The sequence below is a fragment of the Polypterus senegalus genome, chromosome 3, assembly GCF_016835505.1.
Source record: "Polypterus senegalus isolate Bchr_013 chromosome 3, ASM1683550v1, whole genome shotgun sequence".
Classification (NCBI taxonomy): domain Eukaryota; kingdom Metazoa; phylum Chordata; class Cladistia; order Polypteriformes; family Polypteridae; genus Polypterus; species Polypterus senegalus.
In genome coordinates this window covers 299,054,150-299,075,695 of record NC_053156.1, presented here as the reverse complement: position 1 = coordinate 299,075,695, position 21,546 = coordinate 299,054,150, and the positions used below count along the sequence as shown (strand labels likewise).

At 42.0% G+C, this 21,546-nt stretch overlaps 1 protein-coding gene across 1 annotated transcript; it reads left to right on the top strand.

The window, feature by feature from the left end:
- The first annotated feature begins 382 nt into the window (after window positions 1–382).
- On the top strand, window positions 383–21,339 carry LOC120526720 (CMRF35-like molecule 5). The gene is made up of 6 exons (XM_039749876.1): window positions 383–596; window positions 11,233–11,571; window positions 18,815–18,904; window positions 19,022–19,087; window positions 19,848–19,962; window positions 21,273–21,339. The coding sequence occupies exons 1-6, from the start codon at window positions 449–451 to the stop codon at window positions 21,337–21,339; spliced, it is 825 nt and encodes a 274-aa protein (XP_039605810.1). The 5' UTR covers window positions 383–448.
- Window positions 21,340–21,546: the final 207 nt, after the last annotated feature.

Sequence of the window (21,546 nt, the reverse complement as noted above, 5' to 3'; positions counted from 1 at the left end):
ACTGACTTCATCATTTCCTGCTAATTAAATAACATCTTGATGAGTCTCCTTATTTTTTTATGGTTTGAGTATTTAACATCATTTTACGACTGACTCTCTTTGACACGTATTTACAGCATATCTGAATGGTATCAATTATATGATTGCCGGCACAATTCTCCATTTTTTTTGGTTTCAAAGCTCTTTTTATAAGCAGTAAGGTGGTGGAGGTGGACTTTCTTTGCACATAACAAGTTTTAACCACATGAACATCTGAGTTTCCGTGTGTCACATGACACCTCCCATGGTTTTTTTTATTTTTTTTGCCCATGCCCTGACTCTGGCACATACAAAGAGGACACTATAAATGATTATTTTGTGACGGTCAAGGCCTATGTTGGCCAAGTAATGTCAGCTTTCTCGTCTTCCTTCTCTTACTTTATTTCTGACACTGGAAACTTGGAAGGTCATGCGTTGGCCAGAGAAGACAAACCACAGTCATGTGTTTCCTGTCAGCCTCAGAGAGACAAAGGCTCCCTTGTCCTTCCACCACCCAGATCTGTCACAGCCTTTCAACATGGCACCTTGTGAGTTGGCACTTGTTTTCCTCTTCTCAGGTAAGCCGTGTTTCTTATTATTTGTATGGAAGCAGGTTGGCAACAGGGCCGAGTTTGATGACTGACACCTTGCCAGTTGTGAGGGTGCTGAGTGGACCATTGTTAGTCACGCTGCGTCCATATTGTGGGCTGTGATTGTCACTCGGCTCACTTACAGTAAGTGAGCACACGACAGCAATTACGGAAATATCTGTAAGTGTGCAAACTGGAAATTTTTTATAGGGGTGCTGGAAAGTTAAACGAAACCTTTGGCATTTTCTTTATTTCTGCTTAAATACAACCAAAAATGTCATTAGATGTTTACATAAGTACAAAAACTTGCTAGAGAAAACCCAATTAAACAAATCTTGCAAAAACGTTACACTTACAGACGTAGACACATTTGTTGGTACCCCTCCACAAACAAAGAAGAACCCGCAATTGTCTCTGAAATAACTTGAAACTGACAAAAGTCACCATTGACTATCCTGTGCTCAAAAAAGTCAGACTTTGCTTTGGTGTTTTGATTCCAAAGAATATTTCAAATAACAACACAAATGACAATAGCGTGGACAAACATGATGGGACCCGTCACCTAATATTTTGTTGCACAAACTTTCGAGTTTGCAATCACTGCACACAAGCGATTTCTGGAGCTCTCCGTGAGACTTCTGTTCCTGTCCACGGTCGTTTGGCCCACTCACCCTGGGCAAACTGCTCCAGCCATGTCAGGTTTGAAGGAGATCTTCCTTCTCCAGTCTGCATGTTTCATTCAAATCAGGGCTCATAGAAGACCACGTCAGAATAGCCCAATGTTTTGTCCCAGCCACAGGGGATACACAAACCAGTGTGTTTCTTCGTGCCGGTCCCATGACTGGATAAATGGGGAGGGTTACATCAGGAAGGGCATCCGGTGTAAAGATCAATATGCGGACAACGATACAAATTTCCATACCGGATCGGTCGACCCCCGGGTTAACAAAAACAGCCACCAGTACTGTTAGCCAACAGGGTGCTAGTGGAAATTTGGCTACTGATGGCCGAAGAAAGAGAAGTAGAGGAGGGAGACGTGTCCGGAGACAGGAGGAGAGGAGGAAAGTAAAGAGAGTGGAACTGAGGGTAGGAACTTTGAATGTTGGTAAGGGGAGAGAGTTAGCAGACATGATGGAGAGAAGGAAGGTTGATATATTGTGAGTGCAAGAGACTCAATGGAAGGGGAGTAAGGCCAGGTGGATCAGAGGGGGATTCAAATTGTTCTATTATGGTGTGGATGGGAGGAGAAATGAAGTAGGGGTTAATCTGAAGGAACAGCATGTCAAGAGTGTTTGGAGGAGAAAAGAGTGTTAGGGAGAGTAATAATTATGAAGCTGGAAATTGGAGGTGTGATGATGAATGTTGTTAGTGCGTATGCACCACAAGTTGGGTGTGCAATGGATGAGAAAGAAGATTTTTGGAGCGAGTTGGATGAAGTGATGGACAGTGTACCCAAGGGACAGAACATGGTGATTGGACCAGATTTGAATGAGCATGTTGGTGAAGGGAACAGTGGAGACGAGGAGGTGATCAAGGAGAGGAATGAAGAAGGTCAGAAGATAGTGGATTTTGCCAAAAGGATGGACATGGCTGTAGTGAATACGTCTTGTATTTTAAGGAAGAGGGAGGAACACAAGAGTGGTCCAGTGTGTGGAGGAAGATGCACACAGGTAGACTACATCCTATGGTGAAGAGTCAATCTGAAGGAGATTGAGTACACTGCTGAGCATAGAAATAAATTAACCTCCATTAAAAATTGCGCTAATAAAATAGTGTCTTCAAAAATCCAAAATGAACATTACCAAAATAAAACCTATCCACAATGTAAGTAAATAACTATGTCGTAGTAATAAATAGTTAATAAGTAAGTGAAACTGCAATTCCTTAGTTTAAAAAAGAAAATCGGGAGTATGGTGGTCTGTAGGATGGACGTGGTCTCTGTAGGATGACGTTGGAGATCAAGAAGAGGAAGATAGTGAGGGCAGAGCCGAGGATCAAATGGTGAAAGTTGAAAAAGGAAGACTGCCAGGTTGAGTTTAGGGAGGAGGTGAGACGGGCACTGGGTGGCAGTGAAGAGTCACCAGACAGCTGGGCAACTACAGCAGATTTAGTAAGGGTGACATCTGGACAGAGGAAGGAGGAAAAGGAAACCTGGATATATCATAGATGCATATGTTTTTTATACCTACTTAACTTTTATCGACATTTATCTAACTCTATATTTATTTTTCTAGTATCAGAATGTAGTTTAAGTTCATTTGTTTTGGTCTCAATAGATGTATTTTTTACATTTTCGATTCTTGTTTTCTTTTTTTCAAATCTTTTTGCTACTTTGCGCCCCCCTAGGGGGGCCCGCCCCACAGTTTGAGAACCACTGCTGTATAGAATGTTATCTGTTTCTAATTAAAATCTGTAAAAATAAAAAAAAAAAGAAGACGATCGATATTGTGACATTTTTTTGCCGTATGAATTTTGTGTTTCAGTTATTAAAAATAATTCACTTTTGTATCCGTCACCATTTTGTTTCTCCTGGGCAACACCATTTTATGTAGTCTTGACGTGATGACTGTTGCTACAGAGCGTGATTCTGGAAATTATGCAATTGATGTCACTGGAACACTGCTATTAACTTTAGTCCATTAGATGCATCAGCTTCCAAGATTACGGATACTCTAAACAAAAATCCCTTTGTTACGTGTGTTTTGCAGTGCTTTTTGGATTTCCTCGTTCCTGACTTTTAACTTCTGTTTCATACTATGACTCTTAGTTTATGATTTTTGATTTAACGAAAGGTAGGGTTGATTCTTGGCTACGACTTTCTGGCTTGTTTAACGTTTGCTCTCCTCATTATTTCCATTCACTTTGTTTGCCGTTCTTAGTGTGAGGCATCATATGATACAATGACAAACGATTAGAATTCTCTGAGTTTAAAAACCCCCATAGACATAACTCAAAACTTCTTAAAAATATATTTGAATGAGAAAAAATTTTGGAACATGTTTGGGACAATTGCACAAAACAACGGAACATCACTGAAGATAAATCCATAAAAAATGTTTGCGCCATACAAAAAAAAAAAAATAATAAAGCTGATAAAATGTACAGGGCGGCACGGTGGCGCAGTGGTAGCGCTGCTGCCTTGCAGTTAGGAGACCCGGGTTCGCTTCCCAGGTCCTCCCTGCGTGGAGTTTGCATGTTCTCCCGTGTCTGCGTGGGTTTCCTCCGGGCACTCCGGTTTCCTCCCACAATCCAAAGACATGCAGGTTAGGTGGATTGGCGATTCTAAATTGTCCGTAGTGTGTGCTTGGTGTGTGGGTGTGTTTGTGTGTGTCCTGCGGTGGGTTGGCACCCTGCCCTGGATTGGTTTCTGCCTTGTGCCCTGTGTTGGCTGGGATTGGCTCCAGCAGACCCCCGTGACCCTGTATTCGGATTCAGTGGGTTAGAAAATGGATGGATGTATGGATGATAAAATGTACAAAAATGACAAAAAAACAAATAATAAAGCAAAGTCAGAATGTCATTGAATATGAAAATTTGGTCCAGTGTGATGCTGCGGTGCCCACAGCCAAAGGACACTGACACCTGTTGGAGGATCTTAAAGTCCATGACTGAGATGACCAGTACAAAGGCTGAACAGCATTCAATAGAAATAAATTAACCTCCATTAAAAATTGCGCTAATAAAATAGTGTCTTCAAAAATCCAAAATGAACATTACCAAAATGAGTAAGTAAATAACTATGTCGTAGTAATAAATAGTTAATAAGTAAGTGAAACTGCAATTCCTTAGTTTAAAAAAGAAAATCGGGAGTGGTCTCTGTGATATCCCGTGTAGTGAGAAGTGGCCCCAGCCTACACTCTGGACATCTGAGAGTTCATGAACCGAACGGGATCAAATGAAGAGATGAGACACAGACAAAAATTGAAGGGTGAATGGTGCAAATTTATTTACAAGAGTGCTGTACACAAAAAAATGTAGTAGTGTCAGGTTAAGACACAGTCCTTCAACCCTGACTCTTCAAAAAGAAATAAAAACAAACAAAAAGGAAAAATATGGTGTATTTACAAAAACAGTGCACTCCTACAAAAACTACACACACACGCTCCAATAATGAAGGTTGTCTTCTTTTATCCCTGGTTCAAGACGTTCCTCCAGCAGGAAAGAAATATGCACAAAAACAAGTGTGTGTATATACAAAAATAAAACGATTGCACCAAAACCAAAATCAAAAACTATCCCAGCACCAAATAAGTATATATACCTCCACCAAAAATAATCACTAGGAGATATATAACTCTATATACAAAAAGAATATATGCAAAAGCCGCCAAAATTACAACAGCTCCTACAAATAGCTCAGCAGTGCTTATTCCTACCTCGCTCTTAGGTCCACTGACGACCCCTGTTGGCCGGTAACTCTTTAAATATAACCGGCAAGATTGTCCAGCCAATCTGCCAACATGTCTACCTCATGCACCTATCGGTAGACGGTAGCGCATTCACGCCACACGCCGCGACACGCCCCGAGCAACTATGTATTTAAAACCAAACTCCTGCGGGTTGCGCACGCGTATAAGCCCTCCGGTACAGCCAACGGCTATGCTGAGCTCAAGCACGACCGTGGTTGACTCACCAGTAAGTAAAATCATTTCTCTAACATTATGGGATCCCCATCTCTGACTCAATCAATCAAATGCCGGCTTTCTCTTTTAGGCGCGCCGCACTTTAAACCGCCTGCACTAGGCAGGCTGCGAGGACACCGGAGCGTAAGGGCTCATTTATACTTCACGCTCAGAACGCGTACGTGCCCGCATCATGGCTGCCACGCGTTCCCAGCGTTCATTTCACGCGTCCTCTGAGCAGGTCCTCAGAAATTAGCGCGACGTGTGCGCAAGTTGCAGTACCAGCAAAAAGTCTGGGGCGCAGTGTGCTAAAAGTCGGAACGTGACGTCAGAGTCTCTGTTTACTATCTACATGTGACAGAAAGCCTCTATCCTTCGGGGATCGATGTGCGGGCTGTTTGATGAATGGTTCAAAGTGGTGAAGCAAAATGCCGACATACAGATGCATTCGTGGTGCTTTTATATTCAAGCGTCGCATATTCCCGATCGTAATGACACGATACATTTTAAAAGTCTCACATACCATCTTTTGTGCCGTCTATTTTTTATTTTTTTACTTTACCTGCTGTCAGGTCCAAGAAGCTCGTAGTGATTAAAAACTGGGATGAAGTTTGCGATGGTCTGCTTTAATAATAAAGTAAACTACGAGGTTAAAGTGGACATTTCGAGATTAAAGCCGAAATTTCCACTTTAATCACAAAATACACGTTTTCACCGTGTCTTTTATTTTTTTCTCAGTGGCTCAAATACAGCGCTATACATTATGTTGCCGATGTGAAGTTGCAAAAAAAAAAAAAAAAAAAATAGACGGCACTGAGACTTTTAAAATGTATCGTGTCATTACGATCGGGAATATGCGACGCTTGAATATAAAAGCACCACGAATGCATTTGTATGTCGGCATTTTGCTTTACCACATCGAAGCATCCATCCCGTAGGATCAGCATAGAGGCTTTCTGTCACATGTAGATAGTTCCCGAATGTAAGGACACAATACATTTTAAAAGTCTCACATACCATCTTTTGTGTCGTCTTTTTTAATTTTTTTATTTTTGCAACTTAACAACAGCAACATAATGTATAGCGTTATATTTGAGCCACTGAGAAAAAAATAAAGGACACGGTGAAAACGTGTATTTTGTGATTAAAGTGGAAATTTCGGCTTTAATCTCGAATTGTCCACTTTAACCTCGTAGTTTACTTTATCATTAAAGCAGACCATCGCAAACATCATCGCAGTTTTTAATCGCTACGAGCTTCTTGGACCTGACAGCTGCGGCAAGCAGCAATAGATCACCACACAGAACAAATTAAATGTCTGATATTCCAACACTCTGCACATTTAGAATCTTTAGATTCATACTTGATATCACTTTCATGATTAAAGTGTGTATGTTACATTTTACATATAATTTCATTTAAATAATGAATACTGTTAATTACACACATGCGGGTGTCACGGTGGTGGAGTGATAGCACTGCTGTCTTGCAGGGAGTTACGTTGCTGGTATTTCCTGCTTGTATTCCACACTGTGCTCTGGTTTCCTTCCAAAGATAAGCAGATTTGGGGATTTGGTGCCGCTAAAATGACGCTAGTGTATGTGTGCTTGTATTCACCTTGCGATGAGCGGAGACCTCGTCCTGGGATTGTTTCTCAGTCGTGCCCAATGCTTGTTGGAATGGACACATCCCTGGATTGATGGATTTAATCAATAAACATCCTTTTCACAGATATTGCGGTAAGGTGTTATCGGAATTTAATAGGTGTTTTAGGCAATTCACAACACAGAGAAGCCATACATGTTCTCACCGTGATAATATCTCACAAAGCCATCTGGTGGACTCCTCCAGATTTACGTAAAGTACGCGTGCAAGTATAAACACTTCAACGCTTGCGTAGCAGGAGCGTCCGCTGCAGCATGCGTCGCGTCGCGTGAAGTATAAATGAGCCCTAAAATGAACACATGCGGGGGAGCCCGTACTGGCCATTATCCCGGCCCCACGTGTGTCCAACACCCCGCGCCTCACAGCGCTCACCCACTAGACGGCCCCGCATTCCCGCGACAGCGCCCTGAACACACTTTCTTATAGCGAATATAAATGCTGCTACATACTTAAATTTGGTAAGACGCGACCCGCGCATTACCACAGTCTCTTCTCGACTTTCTTGTATACTCGAATATGGGGATGGATGTTTGAGGAGTAAACCGCAAAACGATTAGAATTTGAAATTATGTACATTAAAGAACCATCACCAACAAATCAAATCAAATTAATAATATATTGAACCCTTATTGTAAACGAAAAAATTAGATTCTGCAGCTGCATGAATAAAAGGTAAAGTACCATTTCCGGTTAGCGGAAACAGCTCAAAAGTTCATAGAAATCTATGTTTTGTACCTAACACTTGTATGCAAAATTTGGTTGACTGAAGTGAAAGCGTACTCACGTTATCGTGTTTACACACAAACACACACAGAAACACAGACACACGGATATAATTCCAAAAATGGTATTTTCTGACTCAGGGGGTCCTAAAATGTCGAGATTCATCAAACTCTCGAAATGGAATTTTTGGAGGATTTCAATACTTTTCCTATACTTTGTATACGAGAAAACGTTGAGATTCATCAAAATGTCGATATTGAATCTTTGGACAATTACACTACTTTCCCTTTACTTTATATATTTGAAAGTAACAACAGGCCGCGGCTGACTTCAAACCAATAAAGGGGAAGGCTCAGCGGTGCGTAGGTAAGTCGCCAGTGTTAAGATGCCAATCAGGCACAAGGGGCTGTAGGAACAGATAAGACAGTAAGAAGTTCACTAGCAGCAGATATTCACTAAGCAAGTTTCATTTATTTTAGATTGAACAGATCTTAGAGGTTCAGAGGTAGAACAGTTACGTTTGCGACAGCGTAAGGGTTTATTAATACGGGGAATACAAAGAGCGCGAGTGGAGAGTGCAAAGTTAAAAGGACAGGCAGAGAAAGTAAAGTTAACCTCATAGAAGGACAAGCAGCAGGTAGCTGAGAGGGTGAACAGCACAGGAGCTTAAGGAGACAGAAAGTGCAAAATAGCTGTAGCAGTTCCATAATCTATTTTCTTTAGCCAATTTTTTTAGTTTTACCATTTAAGGTAAATCATTTCATTTTAAATAATCAAATCCAGAACCTCAAGCTCAGGGTCACTGAACTGGAAGAGGAGTTGGGTGGCATGCGTTGTAGTAGAGAATTGGCGGACCTGGCCCAGTTGTCCTTTAGAGTGATAATGTGCACCCCCCTAAGGTGGCGCACGAGGAGATTCCAGATCAGAGAGGTAGAGATAAGTGGGTCACGGTCACAAGGTGTAGGGTAGAGGGTACACACTGCCTGGGGGCATCAACCCCAGAATTTAGGACAGGCCAGGTTTAGAACTTTATATGGAGGAACAAACAACGGTGTAGAAATAAAAAAATATGTAGTAATATAAATTCTAACCCAACACTCAAATATAGAAGGAGTAACATGTTAAAAATAGCTTGCCTTAATGCTAGGAGTATCAAAAATAAGGTAAGTGAGTTGGAGTTGTATGTAGCAGAGCACAGTTATGATATTATAGCAATAACAGAAATCTGGCTAAATAACGAAGATGGGGATGAGTGTAACACAGAGGGATACACAATTTATTAGGAAGGATAGAGAGAACAGAAAAGGAGGTGGGGTTGCTGTTTATGTCAAACCGAAGTTAAACACAAGTCCTCTTCAGTTGGACGATGAGCTCCATCTTAGTGAGGACATGTGGCTTCGCCTGGAAAACATTAGGGAAAGAGGTCTTTATTTTAGGAGAGTGTTATAGACCACCCAATGCAGACAATAATTTCAACACACATCTTTTTAGTAATATTAAAAAGGCAAGTTTACAGGGAGATATTATAGTCATGGGGGTCTTTAATTATTCAAATATTACCTGGGATAACCTTACAGATGGAGGAGCACAAGAGCAGGAGTTTGTTACACGTAATCAGCGACTGTTTTTTAACACAGCATGTTAAAGCACCAACACGGGGTGAAACCAGTCTGGATTTAGTATTCTGTAATAATCAGGATAGACTTGAGGGTGTAGAAGTGATTGGACCGCTAGGGTCACGTGACCATAACGTAATACAATTGTCAGTATTTTGTGAGAGTGTGGATGCAAAGACTAAAATTGTTGAGTTGAACTTTGGTAGGGGAAATTTTGATCAGATGCAGCAAAGTCTAAGGAGGACAGAGTGGAATACGTTTTAAGTGTGGAGACAGTCGAGGAACAGTGGAACAGGTTTAAAAATGTTTTACATGTAATGCAGGACAAATACATACCTAAATTTGGAATTAATAGGAAATTAAAAAAAAAACAAAACTCCACGGTGGGTAAATGAACAATTAAAAAAAGAAGCTGCAAAGGAAAAAAACAGACAAATAAGGCATATAAGACTGCAAAGTGAATCGTAGAGTGTATGAGAAAATGAGAGCAACCATTAAGAAGCATATCAGGTAGGCTAAAAGACAGTTGGAGAGGAATATAGCAGATAAGGCGAAAGAAGACCCCCTTTTAGTATTTTAGTGGTAAAAGAACAGTAAAGGAGGAGGTGAACTGCATCAGAAATAGTAAAGGGGAATTAAACTTATGCCCTAAACTTACATTTTTCTGAGGTGTGAGCAAGTGAGCAAGTGGATAACCTCAGAGCAGTAACAGGGACTACTAAGGAGGTACTGAGGGATTTGTAAATTGTAGAGGGAGAAGAGCTGCTCAGATTAAATAAGCTGAAATCAAACAAATCACCAGGACCAGATAATATTTATCCTCGTGTTCTTAAGGAGGCTAGTGAGTACAGATATAAACCACTGGCACATATTTTTAGGAAGTCACTGTGCACTGGAGAGATTCAGAAGGACTGGAAAATGGCAAATATCATCCCATTATATAAAAAGGGTGACAGGGCAGATCAGAGCAACTGTAGGCCAGTAAGCTTAACATGCATCCCAGGAAAATTAATGGAAGGAATTATTAAGGATAAGATTGAGCAACAGATGGCAAGGACAGGAGTTATTAGGAACAGTCAGTGTGGGGTCAGAAGAGGGAGGTCGTGTTTTACTAACAGGCTGGAATTCTATGAAGAGGCAACAAAAGGATACGATCAAAGTGGAGCTCATGAGATTATTCATCTTGACTTTCAGAAAGCATTTGATAAGGTGCCACATGAGAGGTTGGGCATCAAACTAAAAGAAGGGGGAGTTCAGGGTGATGTTTTTAGATGGGTGCAGAATTGGCTCAGACATAGGAAGCAGAGGGTGATGGTGCGAGGAACCTCATCAGAATTGGCCAAGGTTAAGTGCTTGGGACTGCTGCTGTTTTTAATATCTATAAATTATTTAGATAGGAATATAAGTAACAAGATGGTGAAGTCGGCAGATGATACCAAGATAGGTGGATTAGCAGATAATTTGTAATTCGTTATATCATCACAGAAGGAATTGGACAGCAGACAGGCTTGGGCAGATTTGTGGATGATGAAATGTAAAGAATTACACATTGGAAGTAAAAATGTGAGGTTTGAATACACATTGGGGGGCAGAAAATCGAGAGTCCACCTTATGAGAAGGATTTAGGAGTCATAGTGGACTCTAAGCTATCGACTTCCCGACAGCGTTCAGAAGCCATTAAGAAAGGTAACAGAGTGTCAGGTTATATAGCGCCTTGATGTGTGGAGTTCAAGTCACAGGAGGTTCTGCTCAAGCTTTATAACAAACTGGTGAGGCCTCATCTGGAGTACGGTGTGCAGTTTTGGTCTCCAGGTTACAAAAAGGACATAGCAGCACAAGAAAAAGTCCAGTGGACTTGGGGGATCCATTTTCGTTCCAGAACCTCCCCAATTTAGTTTAAGTATAAAAATTAGAGCAACGCAACTACAATAAACTTCACATTCAGCTAAGCTGCATCCGAATGCTAACACGAGCTCTCTACTGCCTCTTGTGTCTCAGCTCTGTACTGCACCACGATGGCACAGCAAGTGTCAGCCAACGGCCTACAAGGGGGATCCGTCAAGATTTCCTGCTACTACTCGGCCCACCAAAGAAACCGGGAGAAGTACTTCTGTCAAGATCCCTGTACCAGCGAGGATGACGTCCTGATCAGAACCACTTCTCGGGAGAACCTGGCCTCTTGGGGAAGGTTCTCCATCTTTGACTACTCCTCCTACAGAGTCCTATTTGTGACCATCACTGACCTGCAGTTGAGCGATTCAGGCAAATACTATTGCGGGATAAGCGTGATTTGGAGTACAGACTTCTTCATCGAGGTGCAGCTAACTGTCAACAAAGGTAGGTCAACACTTCACCTGAGTTTAAGGGATGACTCCTCATAATGCTGACTAGTGCTGTTGTGGAAAAATCTTTAGAAAAAGCGATCAGAGTCTTCCGATAAGGCAGTCAGAATTTAGACTTTATTGCACAGCATAGAAAACAATTGCAGAGCACATAAAGCCAGTCTCAGTTCATGAAGTGAGCCTGGTGGTTTGGGTGTGATTTTTTTTATTTCAGTTCTAATCACAAAACATTCCAATTTCATACATGTTTCTCGTCATCCACTATACATGTTTAATTTCATCTAATTTAATGACCTCTTAGGCACGGCCATCAGCAGTGTGTCTGTCTGCAGAAAGAGTGTCAACCTTGTTGAGAGGTTTACTTACCTCGGCAGTGACATTCATGTCTCTGGTGACTCTTCCTATTAAGTCAGTAGACGGATTGGGAGAGCTTGGGGGGTCATGAGGTGGCTGGAAAGGGGTGTGTGGTGCTCCTGATATCTATGCAAAAGGACGAAGGTCCAAGTCTTTAGAGTCCTGGTGCTTCCTGTCTTGCTATATGGTTGTGAGACATGGACGCTCTCCAGTGACCTGAGATGAAGACTGGACTCATTTGGTACTGTGTCTCTCCGGAGAATCTGTGGGTACCTCTGGTTTGACTTTGTGTTGCTCATAGAGTCCCAAATGAGGCACATGACCTGCATTGTAAGGGAGTGTCAGTTACGGCACTACGGCCATGTGGCGCGTTTCCCTGAGGGTGATCTGGCTGGTAACATCCTCATTGTTGGGGACCCGAGTGGCTGGACCAGGCCAAGGAGTCGCCCACATAACACCTGGTTGCGGCAGATAGAGGGTCATTTCCGGAGGGTGGGACTGCACCACGTGTCTGCCTGGGGGTCTGCAAACCGGGATCCTGAGTTGTTTGGTCATGTAGTGGGTGTGGCAACACACTGTACCAGTGCAGGCTCCCCAACTTGACTTGACTTGACTATACATGTTATCTTTGTAATGATGACCTGATGCTGTACCTGATTTCATAACAATTACCTTGCCTTGTAAATTCCTTTCCCTAATAATCACCAATCTATTCATAAAAATCATTAGGATTCGAAGATCGTGCTTGTTGCCATAATCTGATCATGTTTTACATTTCTCCCAGTTTCACTTTCCTAATCTTGATCTATACTAATAAAAGGCAAAGCCCTCACTCACTCACTCACTCACTCACTCACTCACTCACTCACTCACTCACTCACTCACTCACTCACTCATCACTAATTCTCCAACTTCCCGTGTAGGTAGAAGGCTGAAATTTGGCAGGCTCATTCCTTACAGCTTACTTACAAAAGTTAAGCAGGTTTCATTTGAAATTCTACGCGTAATGATCATAACTGGAACCTACTTACGTACATATATACGGCCATAGCCTGCAGCTCGGTCGCCGTGTGAGGCGGAGTTACGTCCCTCATCGTCACGCTTTCCACGTAATTGAGTGCCTGCTCATATAAGGCAGTCTGTCAGCAGCAATCCAATAGAAGCGCTGCCGCTAAATATTCGCGGGTGAAGGACTGTGCTTATGCAAATGAAGATGAGATGGTCAGGCATAGAATAGTGTTTGGCATAAACTCAGCGAAAGTGCGAGAGAAACTTTTAAGTGCCGGGTCTGAGCTAACATTAAATAAAGCCGTGGACATCGTGAGATCGCATGAGATAGCACAGCTGAGAACCTTGATGCATGTACTCCGAGCGGCTCACGTGAACTGACTGTGAACGCAGTACGCAGAGAACAAGCAAGAGCTCTAAGGAGCGCTGAACAAAAAACGCATTACACAATTGAGAAGGCAGCAAACGAATATGAAGCGAGTGATGCATACAAGCATATTCATAAGTGCAGCTACTGCGGAAACAAAGCACACGGTGGAAAAAGTCAATGTCCAGCTAAAGGAAGACAGTGTAAAAAATGTGGTGAATTGAACCAATTCGCTATAGTTTGCAGGACTGGGAAAGGTAAACCCGTGCATGCAGTGTGTGATGTCTCAGATAAAGAGGAAGACGAGCTGTTTATTGATGCAGTAAGAAAGGAACAACCCTCTGAATCTGAACAAGCCTTTGTAGACATATCAATAGGAAAGCAAGGTGTAAAGCTTAAGTTTAAATTACGTCCACAGACACGCTGCCGCTAAATATTCGCAGGCAAATCCACAACTTAATACCGGGAATGCTTGTTAAACATCTTACATTCACGAGTACCGATTTGGGTAGTGAACACTTCGATGAATGAAACCTGTTATCTTTACAACGGTTGACAATGAAGATGAGATGGTCAGGGATAGACTAGACAAACACGGACTGTAACTTGAACACAACACGTCCTCCAAATACGAACCTGATTGAAAGAAATAATGATAATCAAATCCTTGAGGACAGCAACACTCATAACAGTCACAAAACAATTAGATTGACAATCAGGTTACGTTATTTTTAAAATGTTTCCTTTTATTTTTCATAACTTCTTTAACACACTACTTCTCCGCTGTGCCCAGAGGGGACTGGGTGGTCTCATGGTCTGAATCCCTACAGATTTTATGTTTTTCTCCAGCCGTCTGGAGGTTTTTTGTTTTTTCTGTCCCCCCTGGCCATTGGACCTTACTCTTATTCGATGTTAATTAATGTTGATTTATTTTGTTTTCTTATTGTGTCTTTCATTTTTCTATTCTTTAATATGTAAAGCACTTTGAGCTACTGTTTGTATGAAAATGTGCTGTAGAAATAAATGTTGTTGTTGTTGTTGTTGAAGCGCGGGTATTTTGCTAGTCTGATAATAATTGGAGACCATTTAATTGGTCAGTTCTCGTCATTAAGTTGGAACCAGGGTGACCCACATATAAGAAACTGTTCCGTTAATAATTGCTTGTTGCACCAGCATCCAGTAAGCAGCACCCAGCTTCACTGATAAGAGCTAAGCTGCTGGAGCTGGAAGCAGGCGTCTGTTTTCATAGTCAACTCTTAAACTCCTGTAAAGCTCAATCTTAGCTAACACTGGGTGGTCTCATGGTCTGAAATCCCTACAGATTTTATTTTTTCTCCAGCCGTCTGGAGTTTTTTTGTTTTTTCTGTCCCTCCTGGCCATTGGACCTTACTCTTATTCGATGTTAATTAATGTTGATTTATTTTGTTTTCTTATTGTGTCTTTTATTTTTCTATTCTTTATTGTGTAAAGCACTTTGAGCTACTGTTTGTATGAAAATGTGCTATAGAAATAAATGTTGTTGTTGAACACAATGCAGCTTGCTTTCAACTGGATCATCTTGAATATTCATAAGCCTTAAAATCCATCCATTATCCAACCTGCTATATCTTAACTACATGGTCACGGGGGTCTGCTGGAGCCAGTGCCAGCCAACACAGGGCACAAGGCAGGAAACAAACCCCGGGCAGGGTGCCAGCCCACCACAGAGCACGCACACACACACACCAAGCCCACACTAGGGATAATTTAAGATCGCTAATGCATCTAACCAGCATGTCTTTGGACTGTGGGAGGAAACTTACGCAGCCACGGGGAGAACATGCAAACTCCACACTGGGAGGACCCAGGAAGCGAACCCCGGTCTCCAAATTGCGAGGCAGCAGTGCTACCCACCGTGCCACCTTAGCCTTAAAATATCAAATTAAATGCCATTTAAAAAAGGTTTATATGTTTAAAGTGTTTATGTTTATATTTAAGAATAAGGGGGATGTGGTGGACTGTAGTAACTACAGGGGGATAAAATTGATGAGCCACAGCATGAAGTTATGGGAAAGAGTAGTGGAAGTTAGGTTAAGAAGTGAGGTGATGATTAGTGAGCAGCAGGATGGCTTCATGCCAAGAAAGAGCACCACAGATGCAATGTTTGCTCTGAGGATGTTAATGGAGAAGTTTAGAGAAGGCCAGAAGGAGTTGAATTGTGTCTTTGTGGACCTGGAGAAAGCACATGATAGGGTGATAAGAGAGGAGGTCTGGTATCGTATGAGGAACTCGGGAGAGGCAGAGAAGTACATAAGAGTTGTACAGGATATGTATGATGGAAGTGTGACTGTGGTGAGGTCTGCAGTAGGAGTGACGGAGGTGGGATCGGCTCTGGTAGCCCAGGTAGACAGACGAGATTAGATAGGAGTCTGTGGTGTTTGCTGATGACATTGTGATCTGTAGCGAGAGTAGGGAGCAGGTTAAGGAGAACCTGGAGAGGTGGAGATATGAGAGGAGAGGAATGAAGGTCAGTAGGACCACCAACACAGAATAAATGTGTGTGAATGAGTGGGAGGTCGGTGGAATGGTGAGGACCCAAGGAGTAGAGTTGGCGAAGGTGGAGGAGTTTAAATACTTGGGATCAACAGTACAGAGTAATGGGGATTGTGGAAGAGAAGTGAAGAAGAGGGTGCAGGCAGGGTGGAGTGGGTGGAGAAGAGTGTCAGGAGTGATTTGTGACAGACGGGTATCAGCAAGAGTGACAGAGAAGGTCTACAGGACGGTAGTGAGACCAGCTATGTTATATGGGTTGGAGATGGTGGCACTGGAGACAGAGCTGGAGGTGGCAGAGTTAAAGATGCTAAGATTTGCATTGAGTGTGACGAGGATGGACAGGATTAGAAATGAGGACCTTAAGAGGTTCGGCTCAAGTTGGACGGTTGGGAGACAAAGTCATAGACAAGATTGCATTGCTTTGTGCAGATGAGAGATGCTGGGTATATTGGGAGAAGGATGCTAAGGATGGAGCTGCCAGGGAAGAGGAGAAGAGGAAGACCTAAGAGAAGGTTTATGGATGTGGTGAGAGAGGACATGCAGGTGATGGGGGTAACAGAGCAAGAGGCAGAGAACAGAAAGATATGGAAGAAGATGATCCGCTGTGGTGACCCCTAACGGGAGCAGCTGAAACAAGAAGAAAGAAGATATTTAGAGTGTTTATGTACTAGCATGCAAGTTTACTTAGTTTTCTTCATGTTTAATTTCCTTGAGTGTTTGCAGAAACTTGTTAAGTCTTTAGTCAGCCAGAAGGCCCAGCAAAGTCGCCGTATCTGAAATCCAAAGTTTCTTTACTAAGTTCCCTAAAAACACAGCATCCTTGGTTCATAAAGAACAAGACGAGTGAAAAGTTAGCAGGCCACATTACAAATAAAAGCAGCGGCCTGTAAAATAAGAGTGCCTGTCTAAACCACTTAAAAAGATGTCAAGCAACTCCTTTTCATAGTCAATAGTCCTAAAACCAGTAACAAGGCATATTGATCCTTGATTTAAACCTCAAGAGGGTCTTGAATGGTGACAATGTGGCTTACGACAGGCGACTTGTAAGAACCTTACGGGGTGGAAAAACAAATACTGGACACTGACTTGATCGGACATTGTTTAGAAAGACACATGTGCACCTGTGTGTAGAAGGTCCAGCAAATCACAACACACATCGGGACAAAAACAAAACCATGAAGTCTAAGGTTCCTTCTCTGCAGGCCTCCATAATCCAGTTGTGGGGAGGTGTAGATTAGGGCAAGGGGACAAAACCACATGTAAAGCTTTGGATGTTCTTAGGAACACAGTGGCCTAAATACTTTTACGATGGAAGAAGTTTGGAACCAGCAGGACTCTTCCTGCAGATGGACATCTGGCCAAACCGAACAGCTTAGCAAGAAGGACCTTGGTCACCAAGATCACCAAGAACCCAATTCATCTCTGCTGAGAAGGGACATGTATTGGAAATGGGAACATCTCAGCAGCACCCCATCAGTCAGGCAGTTATGGTGCAGTGTGACAATGCGGGTTCGCCGCACGCTCCCATCTCGTTTTCCGGGAGCCCTTGAACCCGTCACCGTCGGTAATGTCACCAATGAGCATTGCAGTGAGGCACAACAAATGGAGCAAGGGGATGGTGTAAAAATAAAAAGTGCCAAGTGCTTTTATTAAAAATCAATAAACAAAACAATGTTCAACTGAAACAAGTGCAGTGCCGCCAAAGTCATTAAATAAATCACCCATGAAAAAAGAAATGAAGTGGAGGTTAAAATCCAATAGAAAAAAGTCTTTTAAAAACAAGGAGGTTAAAATAATGCTGGAAGCCATCCTTAACAACACAAAGCCCAACAACACAAAGTCTTTTTACCTGGCGGCTCCCCTGCTTCTCCCATCGGGCTTTGCAACAGGAGAGTCGCCATTCCTGCAGCTGACCTCCTTTCCACATAACTGATCTGGTGGCCTTCCGATCCCTGGCTCTGGTTCAGCTCACCAAGATCGAGACTTGGCTTCCCTGGCGACAGGACGCCCACCTCAGGGAATTCACCACCCAAGCCTCCCGACTCCCGCCGCCTTCTCTGCCTTACGCGGCCAGCCGTCCTTCTGCCGGTCACTTCCGTTCCTTCCTAAAATGCTTAGTGGGAGCGACCTGACATCAAACATTTCCAGTATACATGGAAAGCAACCAGTACAGCAAAAAACGTAAAAGTGCCAGTCTGGAGTACTTTGGGCACAGGCCCACCTCACGTATTCGTCACAATAACAAATATGGTGCTTGGTCTTCCATTCAAGGATCAGCCGTATCAAGTGTGACACGTTTTCTTGTATATACCGTATGTATAGGGTGGTCTAAATCTAACGCTATAACTTATTAAGTTTATTACAAAGAAAATCACCCAAAAAAGCCTGGACCATCGAGAAGTGTGCGGACTGACAACATGAAGAATCGTCTTCACGCTGAACTGGAATCGTCCCCGCATAAACCAAAGCCATCCAGACGATCTGGAGCTGCATAATTAGATGTGGACCACCCTGTATTATATACTGTATACTATAATTGTATGTACAGTATGTTTCATTCTGGGTATGTATGCGTGTGTGTGGGTGTCTTTTTACTGGTATTACAATGCCTTTAATATTTTGAGCTCACATGGAAGAAAGAATTTCATGTTAGCATGTGTATGTGAAAAGAAACCTTCATTTGAAAAGAAGCCAAGGAAACCACAACACACATTCTTGACAACCTCCTTCGACTCTCACAGAACTGGACGCTTCTCTTCTAGATCAGTGATGGAGTGGTGAGAAGCACACAGCTCCAGAGTGGCAGTGACAAAATGCACGTAAGGATAAAGCTGCCCTGACACCAAATGGTGGCCACACTTCTGATTAGGTCAATAATAGTAAGGCAGTGCCAGATGTTTCCATTATGGTTTCAAATAAAGAATATACAACTTCTGGATGATGGACTGTAGCTAATACATTTCTTCTTTGATGTTAGTTCCCACCATCACAGTCAGCCAATTACTTCTTGAAGAGACGAGCACCAGAGTGACATCAGCCCCGGCAGAGCCGACAAGCACGGAGGCAGGTAACTGAGTGAGAAATGGCGCAGTCCTTCTGCAGCCATCAAGTGTCACCGAGACTCACGACACTTGGGTTACACGGGAGAAAACACAGCAACTGAGTCTGATTTATCCTCCATCAGGGAGTACAGTGCAAGAAAACGGGAGAGCAACAGAGGAAGACCGGAGTGTGACGACATGGCAGTCAGGTGAGTCACACTGGGAACCCTGGATGATTCACAGGTGATAGATAGATAGATAGATGTGAAAGGCACTATATGATAGATAGATAGATAGATAGATGTGAAAGGCACTATATGATAGATAGATGGATGAAAGGCACTATATAATATATAGATAGACAGATAGATAGATGAAAGGCACTATATGATAGATAGATAGATGAAAGGCACTATATAATATATAGATAGACAGATAGATAGATGAAAGGCACAATATGATAGATAGATAGATAGATAGATGTGAAAGGCACTATATGATAGATAGATAGATAGAAGGCACAATATGATAGATAGATAGATAGATAGATAGATAGACAGATAGATGAAAGGCACTATATGATTGATAGATAGATAGGTGAAAGGCACTATATAATATATAGATAGACAGATAGATAGATAGGTGAAAGGCACAATATGATAGATAGATAGATAGGACCACCACATTTCAAGGACCTCCAGATCTCGACGTGATGTTATTTTGAAGCAGTTAAATGGGTGGACTGGTGAGTTTCTTTGGGTTGGATGGTCGGTTCTTGTCAATTCTTTCTCGTTTTATCTGCAGTATTTATTTTTTCCCACAGTGTGTACTTGTTTGCTGTAAAGTGTTTTGGTCTGACAGAGAGCTTTGGTGTGTGTGTGGCTAGTTGATTAATGGCCTCTCTCCTGTCTGATCCCTTTGGTTTATGTAACACTCACAGATTCATCTTTATTTTTATTTAATTCTCAGAGGCCGAGGGTGTGGCGTTCACCACTGCAGTCATCAGGACGGCCGTTGGACTGTTCTGCATATTTTTTCTTGCTCTCACTGTGCTTGTGTCTGAAATAATTGCAAGGTCCAGAAGGTGCGAATTATTTATTATTATTAAAGGTTCCTCAATTACTAAGCAAAAAGATGATTGATTAGTGATTGTTAAAAAGTGATGTGTTCAGATTCTTCTCTAACTACTGCAGTGTCCCTCCCTAGTAAATGTAAAGAGTGTGCCCATGTGTGGACTGGCACCACAATCATGCCAGATTCTACCTGCAAAGGTTTGCTCTCGTGAACCTAAACTGAATTTAGTTCAAGTTTATCATCACGAGCACAGACCACTGTGAAGTGCTTACTGGCAGGTCTTATCGACACGCAAGCCCCAAATGCGGACAGAATATTAGTAAAGTCTGTAAATGTACAAAAGAAAAATGATTATTTATTGGAGTCAAAATCACTAAATTCTATAAATATGTAAAACTAAAATCAATTATTATTTAATGGAGTAAATATCATGAAACTGATTGGAGTATTCCCACTGTGCTCAATACACAACTTTCTTGATATTTTAGTTTACAATTTAAAAACGGAATAAGAATATGAAAATCTAACAACATCACATTAAAGTTTGATAAATTCTGAAAAGAATGATACCATACATATACAGATTTTTTTCCCTAAATAATAAAAACCATCATTTAAAAACTGCACTTTGTGTTTACTTGTGTTATATTTGACTAATGGTTAAATGTGTTTGATGATCAGAAACATTTTGTGTGACAAACATGCAAAAGAATAAGAAATCAGAAAGGGGGCAAATAGTTTTTCACACCACTGTATATGTAGGTTTTAAAATAAGCCCGATTTAAAGCGTGACACAAAATGTGACATGAAAACGTCACATAGAATCACTGCACAAAATTGTTACAATTTTAGGCTTAGGATTTTTTTATATATAGAGAGTAGTTTATCCTTAAGTTTTCAGCTGTGTCCCCGTGTTCTTGATGAACTCATTTTAAAGTCACAGTCTTGATCCACTGGACCAATTCCCTTCATAATTTTAAACACACATTCAGGTCTCCTCTTACTCCTTCTTCATAATAAATTTCCTGTAGCCCTGAATCAGCCTAGTTGCTCTTCTCTGGACCTTCTCTTGTGCTGCTATGTCCTTTTTGTAACCTGAAGACCAAACTTGCACCGAGTACTCCAGATGAGGCCTCACCAGTGTGTTATAAAGGTTGAGCAGAACCTCCTGTGACTTGAACTGCACACATCAAGGCGCTATATAACCTGACAGTCTGTTAGCCTCCTTAATGACTTCTGATGGTGTAGAGTCCACAATGACTCCTAAATCCTTCTCCTAAGGTATACTTTCAATTTTCAGACCCCCCATTGTGTATTCAGACTTCACATTTTGACATCCTACGTGTCATACTTTACATTTACTGACATTCAGTTTCAGCCCCTGTAGTCCTCTAATCAGCCTAGTCGCTCTTCTCTGGGCCTTCTCTAGTGCTGTTATGTCCTTTTTGTAGCCTGGAGACCCAAACTGCACACAGGTCTCCAGATGAGGCCTCACCAGTGTGTTATAAAGCATACATTGGACTTGTAGTCCACACATCAGGTCTCCTCTTCATCTCCTTTTGCTTCAACTGAGAAGGTTCAGTTTTTCTCATCT